Raw genomic sequence first — 11,131 nt, 5'->3', positions numbered from 1 at the left:
TCACCTCGTCCTTCGACAGTCTCCGCTTATTCCACAGCTCCTGTTTTGAGTTACAAATATGAGCAACCACACCGGTATCAAATACCCAGGAGCTACTACGAGTACTGGTAAGGTACACATCAATTACATGTATATCACATATACCTTTGGTGTTGCCGGCCTTCTTGTCCGCTAAGTATTTGGGGAAGTTCCGCTTCAAGTGACCACTTCCCTTGCAATAAAAGCACTCAGTCTCAGGCTTGGGTCCATTCCTTGGCTTCTTCCCGGCAACTGGCTTACCGGGCGCGGCAACTCCCTTGCCGTCCTTCTTGAAGTTCTTCTTACCCTTGCCCTTCTTGAACTTAGTGGTTTTATTCACCATCAACACTTGATGTTCCTTTTTGATTTCCACCTCCGCTGAATTCAGCATTGAATATACCTCAGGAATGGTCTTTTCCATCCCCTGCATATTGAAGTTCATCACAAAGCTCTTGTAGCTCGGTGGAACCGACTGAAGGATTCTGTCAATGACCGCGTCATCCGGGAGATTAACTCCCAGCTGAGACAAGCGGTTGTGTAACCCAGACATTCTGAGTATGTGCTCACTAACAGAACTATTTTCGTCCATTTTACAACTGAAGAACATGTCGGAGACTTCATATCTCTCGACCCGGGCATGAGCTTGGAAAACCATTTTCAGCTCTTCGAACATCTCATATGCTTCGTGTTTCTCAAAACGCTTTTGGAGCCCCGGTTCTAAGCTGTAAAGCATGCTGCACTGAACGAGGGAGTAATCATCAACACGTGATTGCCAAGCGTTCATAACGTCTTGGTTCTCTGGGATGGGTGCTTCACCTAGCGGTGCTTCTAGGACATAATCTTTCTTGGCAGCTATGAGGATGATCCTCAGGTTCCGGACCCAGTCCGTATAGTTGCTGCCATCATCTTTCAGCTTGGTTTTCTCTAGGAACGCGTTGAAGTTGAGGGCAAGATGGGCCATTTGATCTACAAGACATATTGTAAAGATTTTAGACTAAGTTCATGATAATTAAGTTCATCTAATCAAATTATTCAATGAACTCCCACTCAGATAGACATCCCTCTAGTCATCTAAGTGAAACATGATCCGAGTCAACTAGGCCGTGTCCGATCATCACGTGAGACGGACTAGTCAAGATCGGTGAACATCTCCATGTTGATCGTATCTTCTATACGACTCATGCTCGACCTTTCGGTCTTCCGTGTTCCGAGGACATGTCTGTACATGCTAGGCTCGTCAAGTCAACCTAAGTGTATTGCGTGTGTTCCGAGGCCATGTCTGTACATGCTAGGCTCGTCAACACCCGTTGTATGCGAACGTTAGAATCTATCACACCCGATCATCACGTGGTGCTTCGAAACAACGAACCTTCACAACGGTGCACAGTTAGGAGGAACACTTTCTTGAAATTATTATAAGGGATCATCTTACTTACTACCGTCGTTCTAAGCAAATAAGATGTAAAACATGATAAACATCACATGCAATCAAATAGTGACATGATATGGCCAATATCATTTTGCTCCTTTGATCTCCATCTTCGGGGCGCCATGATCATCTTCGTCACCGGCATGACACCATGATCTCCATCATCGTGTCTTCATGAAGTTGTCACGCCAACGATTACTTCTACTTCTATGGCTAACGTGTTTAGCAATAAAGTAAAGTAATTTACATGGCGTTATTCAATGACACGCAGGTCATACAAAAAATAAAGACAACTCCTATGGCTCCTGCCGGTTGTCATACTCATCGACATGCAAGTCGTGATTCCTATTACAAGAACATGATCAATCTCATACATCACATATATCTCATTCATCACATCCTTTTGGCCATATCACATCACAAGGCACATGCTGCAAAAACAAGTTAGACGTCCTCTAATTGTTGTTGCATGTTTTTACATGGCTTCTATAGGTTTCTACCAAGAACGTTTCTTACCTACGTAAAACCACAACGTGATATGCCAATTTCTATTTACTCTTCATAAGGACCCTTTTCATCGAATCCGTTCCGACTAAAGTGGGAGAGACAGACACCCGCTAGCCACCTTATGCAACTAGTGCTTGTTAGTCGGTGGAACCTGTCTCACGTAAGCGTACGTGTAAGGTCGGTCCGGGCCGCTTCATCCCACAATACCGCCGAAACAAGATAAGACTAGTAATGGCAAGAAAAATTGACAACATCTACGCCCACAACTGCTTTGTGTTCTACTCGAGCATAGTAACTACGCATAGGCCTGGCTCATGATGCCACTGTTGGGGATCGTTGCAGAATTTTAAAATTTTCTACGCATCACCAAGATCCATCTATGGAGTTTACTAGCAACGAGGGGAAAGGAGTGCATCTACATACCCTTGTAGATCGCGAGCGGAAGCGTTCAAGTGAACAGGGTTGATGGAGTCGTACTCGTCGTGATCCAAATCACCGATGACCGAGTGCCGAATGGACGGCACCTCCGCGTTCAACACACATACGGAGCAGCGACGTCTCCTCCTTCTTGATCCAGCAAGGGGGAAGGAGAGGTTGATGGAGATCCAGCAGCACGACGGCGTGGTGGTGGAAGTAGCGGGGATCCCGGCAGGGCTTCGCCAAGCGCAAGCGGGAGAGAGAGGTGTCACGGGAGGGAGAGGGAGGCGCCAGTAGCTATCGTACCGCAGCCCTCCCTCCCCCCCTTTATATAGGCCCCCTGGGGGGCGCCGGCCCCTGGGATCCCATCTACAGGGGGGCGGCGGCCAAGGGGGGAAACTTCCCCCCCCCCCAAGTCAGGTGGGGCGCCCCCCACCCTTAGGGTTTCCAACCCTAGGCGCAGGGGGAGGCCCATGGGGGGCGCACCAGCCCACCAGGGGCTGGTTCCCCTCCCACTTCAGCCCATGGGGCCCTCAGGGATAGGTGGCCCCACCCGGTGGACCCCCGGGAGCCTTCCGGTGGTCCCGGTACAATACCGATAACCCCCGAAACTTTCCCGGTGGCCGAAACTGGACTTCCTATATATAATTCTTCGCCTCCGGACCATTCCGGAACTCCTTGTGACGTCCGGGATCTCATCCGGGACTCCGAAAAACTTTCGGGTTTCCGCATACTAATATCTCTACAACCCTAGCGTCACCGAACCTTAAGTGTGTAGACCCTACGGGTTCGGGAGACATGCAGACATAACCGAGACGCCTCTCCGGTCAATAACCAACAACGGGATCTGGATACCCATGTTGGCTCCCACATGTTCCACGATGATCTCATCGGATGAACCACAATGTCGAGGATTCAATCAATCCCGTATACAATTCCCTTTGTCAATCGGTACGTTACTTGGCCGAGATTCGATCGTCGGTATCCCAATACCTTGTTCAATCTCGTTACCGGCAAGTCACTTTACTCATACCGTAATGCATGATCCCGTGACTAACTCCTTAGTCACATTGAGCTCATTATGATGATGCATTACCGAGTGGGCCCAGAGATACCTCTCCGTCATACGGAGTGACAAATCCCAGTCTCGATCCGTGCCAACCCAACAGACACTTTCGGAGATACCCGTAGTGCACCTTTATAGTCACCCAGTTACGTTGTGACGTTTGGCACACCCAAAGCACTCCTACGGCATCCGGGAGTTGCACGATCTCATGGTCTAAGGAAATGATACTTGACATTGAAAAAGCTCTAGCAAACGAACTACACGATCTTTGTGTTATGCTTAGGATTGGGTCTTGTCCATCACATCATTCTCCTAATGATGTGATCCCGTTATCAATGACATCCAATGTCCATAGTCAGGAAACCATGACTATCCGTTGATCAACGAGCTAGTCAACTAGAGGCTCACTAGGGACATGTTGTGGTCTATGTATTCACACATGTATTACGATTTCCGGATAACACAATTATAGCATGAATAATAGACAATTATCATGAACAAGGAAATATAATAATAACCATTTTATTATTGCCTCTAGGGCATATTTCCAACATAGGCCACGCCTGGACTAGCCCTGTCCATGGATCAGGAGATGGGCGCCATCCGGGCAGCGTTGGTGGTGCAGTTGATGAAGCCCGGGGCGGTGGTGGTGTAGTTGGTGGAGTCGGGGCGGAGCAGGAGCGGGCGCCGTACGGAACTGCGGCGGCCTAGGGTTTTTGCCCCGGTAGTTAGTACTTGGACGCCAGCCGGATGGTTGAGGAGGTGTTGTTGGTGGAGGTGGCGGTGGCGGTGTCGACGCAGGCGGGCGAGGAGAAGCAGTGAAGACCTGAGGACGGGAGTCCTTCATAGTTAGGGCACGATCGACCCATTGGAGTATCGAGCGAACCTTGGCGAAGGAGGGACGCGGACGTATCATAGGGATGAAGGAGGCCTGCTTCTCGAACCGGTCGCTGAGGCCGACGAGGAGGACGTTGATGAGCTGGCAATCATCGATCGGATCACCAAGTTCGCGGAGTTCATCCGCGATCGCCTTGAGGCGTTGGCAGTAGACGCCGACTGGTGAATCACCTTGCACCGTATTTCGAAGCTCGGTGTGGAGATTGTTGGCGCGAGCGTCAATGTTGTCCTGGAAGAGCTGACGAAGGGCCGCCCATAGATCGGCAGCGGAGGCACCGTCACAGTGGACGAGATTGAAGATCTCTGTGGAGACTCGCATGTAGATCCATTGAATAATGGCGAGATCATCCTTGACCCATTGCGGATCATGAAGTAGAGGTAGAGAGTCGTTGGCAACGTGAGAGCGGAGATTGCATCGCCCAAGGTGGACGTCGAAGAGGTGACGCCAATGGTAGTAGTTGTGAGCAGCAAGGTCTAGGGTTACGGGGATGTAGGGGCTAATATCAGAGATGGTGTCGGTGAAGGAGATGGAAGGGGGTATTGGTGGGAGTAAAGCTAGAGTAGAGGTAGAGGCGGAGGAGGCCGTGGCCGCAGCGACCTTGGCGGCGACAATGGCGGCGCGCCGCTCGAAGTAGCCGGGCGGCGGCGGCGGTGGCGGGGCTGGCGGGTTAGCCATACCCTAGGATCGAAAGTCTGATACTATGTAGAATTGTATTGAATAATTGTTGATATAATATTTTGCCGGTACAAGAAGTATATATAAGAGCCAAGCTGCACCTGGCCTAGCCTTATTAAAATTCGAGTAGGAGTCTTAATCCTATTACAAGTTGTATTGTAACATCCCCACCCCCTGATTAATCAAAATAATAATTTACTTTAATTGCTGCTTTTTATCCTGTCTTGACTATGTGTGGTGTGGTATCTAGTTGTGTGTGTGGAGTTCTACAAAGGTCGTTGATTTATCTATTGAGGCAAGCTTTTTTTTGGGGTAAATGCATCATCTTTGCAGGCAGGTAGCGCATCGAGCAGAGAATTGCATGAATCCTACCAAGTGTCAAAGGGGGTAATGATTCAGGATGGCAATGGCATGCACCAGATGCGCGAGAGAAACACACACAACACGCGCTAGAGCCCTGTATGTGCTCGACTTCCACCAAACAACCTGTTTTTTGAAACATTCTAAAAAGGAAAAAAAATTGAGACGGATAAGAAAAAAAGTTGGCTCGACGTCCACCGGCCAACCTGATGTGATCATAATTCGATCCAATCCCATCAATCACGTCGCACCGTGGAATCACCTCACCCGATTAATCTTATTGGGAAAACATGATACTTCATCATGGGAGGTACCAATTGGTTAAAGTTTAGAAAGTATATTCATGCAATGCTTCAACTGATTAACTGTAAGCACAAGTGCACAAGTTACTTAATCACCCGTACACAAACAATTAGCAGCATGGATCGTTCGATCGAGCTGGAGCCGACGATCGACAAAAAGGTATAGAAAGAAAAGAATCACAGGAAACTTGTGATGATATATAAAATAAATAAATAAATGATGCAACAGTGATCATCACTAGTTACTACTAGTAGCAAAAGAATTGATCAAACAAATTTAGGGCCGGCCTCAGGTGAAGCTGAGGCTGGATCGGGACCGGAGTAGGTAGTTGCATGAAATTGATATACGAAGCCGTACGTAGATGGATCGGCTCCTGGAACGGACGGCTGAGGTGAAATGAACTGATTCAGAAGACCTTGGCGACGTCCTTCATGAGCCCCGGGTTGGCGTTGCAGAAGGAGATGAACTCGCTGAAGTCGATGAAGCCGTCACCGTCGGTGTCGATCTCTGCCATCATGCGCTGCACCTCGTCCGCGGAGGTCGACCCCAGCGTCCGCAGCGCGTCCGTCAGCTCAGTCAGCGAGATCTTCCCGTCGCCGTTCGTGTCGAACCTCTTGAAGATCCTCTCCATGTCGTCCGCCATTATCGGCCCCTTGTAGTTCCTCTACCTCGAATCACTCTTCGATCGGTGGACGGGCGGGCAATGGCAGCTATGCTCGCGTGTCTTGGTTAGTCAGTTCCGGCTATTCGTGCTCGCACCTATACATATATGCAATTCTAGGACGGGCAGGGCGCCATTGTTGTAGCTGAGTTTGTGGAGGCCATTGTTGCATGCGAGAATGCCAACCGCCCGTCTCCTCGTGAAGCGCCCGTTCATTTCGCGCAGGCGATGGAACCGTTCGCTTCAACCACCCATTCCACCGTCTGTCTTTTTCCTTTTTTGAGAGGTTCCACCGTCTGTCTCTTATGGACCATACGTCGTCAACTACGCCCAGAATAAGAATGGCCATCATGCGAAACGGCCGAATGAATTTATGGCCAATTTTATTACCTTTACCTTCAAAACTAGAGGCCCATTTGTAGCACGGCCGCCTACTTCACAACCTCGGCTTTTTTACTGGGTTTTTACTGGTTTTCTGGCTTTTTGGTTTTTTCATTTTGTTTTTCTCTGCTTTTAGAAAAATAATTTTCTGTTCCTTGTTATTTTCTTCCTAATTTTTTCCTTTTCAAGTTTCTTTTTATTTTCAAATAATATTGGGAAATTTTAAATATTGTTCAAAATTTCAAAAAATATCCTTTTTTTGAATTTCAAAAATGCTCGTGTTTCAAAATTTTGTTCATAAAATCAATAATTAAAAATGTGCATGTTTTCAAAAAAGGTTCCTATTTGATTTGTTCATAAATTCAAAACAAACACTTTTTAAAAACATAACTTTCAGAAATGTTTATGTTTTCCAAAATTGTTGTTAATAATTTCAAAAAATCTTCGAATTTTGCAAAAATGTTCAGGAATTTCGAAAAAAAAATCCCCGTTTTCACATTTTATTCACAGATTTAAAATATGTCTACATTTCTATAAAATGTTTGGGGATTTTAAAAAATGTTCACGGTTTTAAAAATGAAATTTGAAAATTATATTCTCGAAATCATCGAATATTCAAACATTGTATGACTTTTTTAAAAATTGTTTACAATTCCAAATACATGTTAAAAATCTTCAGAAAGTGTTCGAATCTGCCGTTGAAGTTAGTTCTTACATTTTCGCACCGTACACTTGTCACTTGTACTCGTCAGCTCAACTGGCTATAAACGATAATTAATTAGCGAGTGATCAGTAGTTCGATCCCTTGTGAGGTCACCCTTGGCCCTATTTGGCACCTTAAGCGTCACTTAGAGTGCATTTGGCTATGTGACGCATAACCCACCACGGCACTGCTATTTAGATGCGCCGACCCACATAGGGGATTTTTCACCGGTTATCTTTTTTATGTGATTTTATTTTTTTTGTTTCTAGTGCCCTTTCATTGTTTTTCCTTTTTTATCAAATTCGTGAACTTTTCCCAATTTTGTGAAAATCAAATTTGAAAAGTATAACCAATTGGTTTTGAACTTTTCATTTCAAATTCAAGAACTTTTCCCTGTTTTTGTGAACTTTTTTCAAATAGTTTATGAAAAAAATTCCAAATTCATGATTTTTTTTCATTTTTGCAAACTTTTTCCACATTATGAACTTTCCAATCCTTGAACTTTTTTCAAATTCATGATCTTTTCTCAATTTTTACGAATATCGTTCCATCTTATATGGACTTTTTCAAATTTATTTAACTTTTAACAAATTGTATGAAAATTTTCAAATGTCTTGAACTTTTTTTCAAAATTTTGTGAACTTTTTATTTTTTTGAAAAGGTCAACAGTCAAATCTCTGTGGCCAACAATCGCTGGTTGACTGGTCAACGGTCACCTTATAGCGAGATAGAAGCTCCCCCTCGCCTGAAGGGTTTTCGTGTAGCAACACTGCACGCCACCCCAATACGAAATTATAATTGAATGTTTTCTAAAATTGTTTCGCTATGCGGTGTCTGCTCTGCCGGTGCCCGCGCCGGCCCGCATATCAGATGCGGTTTATCTGAATTTGACACATATTCAGAATTACTAATTTGCAATATAAGAAAAATGTCAATATTACAATACAACAATCATCCAAATTACAATAATTATTCAAATCACCGAAGCAAACTAAATAATTCAATACAAAACTTGTCCCGAATACAAATCACACATGAATTAAATGAAAATGAATGGAAAAAGTGGAATGTGTTACTGCCCAGCCCTTTGCCAATGGTCCCGAATGAGATCCTCCTGAAGCTGAAAGTGGGTGTTTGCATGAATTAAAACTTGTCCCGAATGAGATCCTCGTGAAGCTGAAAGTGGGTGTTTGCATTTTCAATCTCCTTGTAGGTCTGAAGAAAAGCTCTAATGCGGTTAGGGTGTCTAACTGGTTTGACACGGCTACCCACATTGTTGTAGAAGAACTCCAGGTTCATGCCTCTCTCATCTTCAAGAATCATATTGTGAAGAATAACACAGCATGTCATGATGTTTTTCAAGGATCGCTTGTCCCAAAAACGAGCAGGACCACGAACAACGGCAAACCTAGATTGCAAAACCCCGAATGCTCTTTCAATGTCTTTTCGGGCTGCCTCTTGTACCCTTGCGAATTCACATTGTTTCCTAGTTTGGGGGGTCTTTGATGCTCTTGACAATTGTGCATCAAGAAGGGTATATACCGTCTGCAAGATAGTACCCCTTTATGTATTCATGCCCATTGATAGTGTAGTTGCAAGCAGGAGCATCACCACTAGCAAGCCTGGCAAACAAATGAGACCGTTGCAACACATTGATATCATTGAAAGTACCCCGGTATACCAAAAAAGCAATGCCAAATCCATAAATCCTCGGATGTTATGGCCTCTAGCAAAATTGTTGCATCACGAGACTTGCCACAATACATTCCCTGCCATGCCTTCGGGCAATTTTTCCAAGTCCAATGCATACAATCTATGCTTCCTAGCGTGCCAGGCCAACCTCTTCTCTCATTAGATGCCATCAATTTTTGTGTGTCTTCCTCGTTGGGTGCCCGAAGATATTCAGGACCAAAGACACGGATGATCACTTTGGCAAACCTACGCACTGACTCAAATGTAGTATCTTCACCAATGCGAAGGTACTCATCGGCATAGTCAGCCGGAATGCCGTATGCAATTACCGGCATAGTTGCCGAGATATTTTGATATGAACTAAATCCCTTCAAGCCCGCGGCATTACTTTTTTGAGTAAAATACTGACAATTGGCCTCACAAGCTTGAACAATTTTTACAAAGAGGGATCGGCGCATTTGGTACCTTCTCCGGAAGAGGTGCGGTGGATATGTTGGATTCTCCGTGAAGTAGTCTTGCATCAACATCTCGTTCCCGAGATGGCGATTTCGAGGAATGCAAAGACGGCCGACGGTCAATCCTCGCCGCCTCTTGCGGTTCTCATCTTCATGCTCCTTCATAGCGAGGGCCATCACCAACATCTGGTGGCGGTAATTGACAAGCAGCGTCTCAACATCCGAGTCATCCAAATCGGACGAATCCTCGAGCAAAAACCTCTCGCACGGGCTCAATTCCATCTAAATTCACAAATATGCACGCCGCGTTAACCAACTATGTGAAGGAAATATGCCCTAGAGGCAATAATAAAGTTGTTATTTGTATTTCCATGATAAATGTTTATTATTCATGCTAGAATTGTATTAACCAGAAACTTAGTACATGTGTGAATACATAGACAAACAGAATGTCCCTAGTATGCCTCTACTAGACTAGCTCGTTAATCAAACATGGTTAAGTTTCCTAGCCATAGACATGTGTTGTCATTTGATGAACGGGATCACATCATTATAGAATGATGTGATGGACAAAACCCATCCGTTAGCTTAGCATAATGATCGTTTAGTTTTATTGTTGTTGCTTTCTTCATGACTTATACATGTTCCTCTGACCATGAGATTATGCAACTCCCGAATACCGGAGGAACACCTTGTGTGCTATCAAACGTCACAACGTAACTGGGTGATTATAAAGATGCTCTACAGGTGTCTCCGAAGGTGTTTGTTGGGTTGGCATAGGTCGAGATTAGGATTTGTCACTCCGATTGTCGAAGAGGTATCTCTTGGCCCTCTCGATATTGCACATCACTATAAGCCTTGCAAGCAATGTGACTAATGAGTTAGTCACGGGATGATACATTACAGAACGAGTAAAGAGACTTGCCGGTAACGAGATTGAACTAGGTATGGTGATACTGACGATCAAATCTCGGGCAAGTAACATACCGATGACAAAGGGAACAACGTATGTTGTTATGCGGTTGACCGATAAAGATCTTCGTAGAATATGTAGGAACCAATATGAGCATGTAGGTTCCGCTATTTTGGTTATTGACCGGAGATGTGTCTCGGTCATGTCTACATAGTTCTCGAACCCGCAGGGTCCGCACGCTTAACGTTCGATGACAATTTATATTATGAGTTTATGTGATTTGATGACCGAAGGTTGTTCGGAGTCCCGGATGAGATCATGAACGTGACGAGGAGTCTCGAAATGGTCGAGACATAAATATTCATATATTGGAAGGTTATATTCGGACAACGGAATGGTTCGGGTCGTTTCGGATAAGTTTCGGAGTACCGGGGGTTACCGGACCCCCCCCCCCCGGGGGGGAGCTATTGGGGCTTATGGGCCTTAGTGGAGAAGAGAGAGGGCCGGCCAGGAGGTGGCGTGCGCCCCCCTTGCCCCAATCCGAATTGGACAAGGGGAGGGGGCGGCGCCCCCCTCCTTCCTTCTCTCCTCCTCCTCCTTCTCCCCCTTCTCCCACTTGGAATAGGAAAGGGGGGGGCGAATCCTACTATGTT

At 45.5% G+C, this 11,131-nt stretch overlaps 1 protein-coding gene across 1 annotated transcript; it reads right to left on the bottom strand.

Annotated features, from left to right (window-relative positions):
• Nucleotides 1-5,687: 5,687 nt before the first annotated feature.
• Nucleotides 5,688-6,526, bottom strand: LOC109753867 (polcalcin Phl p 7). Its single transcript, XM_020312787.3, has one exon. It carries the CDS (start codon nt 6,314-6,316, stop codon nt 6,080-6,082), a length of 237 nt encoding a protein of 78 aa, XP_020168376.1. The 5' UTR covers nt 6,317-6,526; the 3' UTR covers nt 5,688-6,079.
• Nucleotides 6,527-11,131: the final 4,605 nt, after the last annotated feature.

This window comes from Aegilops tauschii, chromosome 7 (genome assembly GCF_002575655.3).
Source record: "Aegilops tauschii subsp. strangulata cultivar AL8/78 chromosome 7, Aet v6.0, whole genome shotgun sequence".
NCBI classification, from domain to species: domain Eukaryota; kingdom Viridiplantae; phylum Streptophyta; class Magnoliopsida; order Poales; family Poaceae; genus Aegilops; species Aegilops tauschii.
This window is presented reverse-complemented; position numbering and strand designations above follow the sequence as displayed.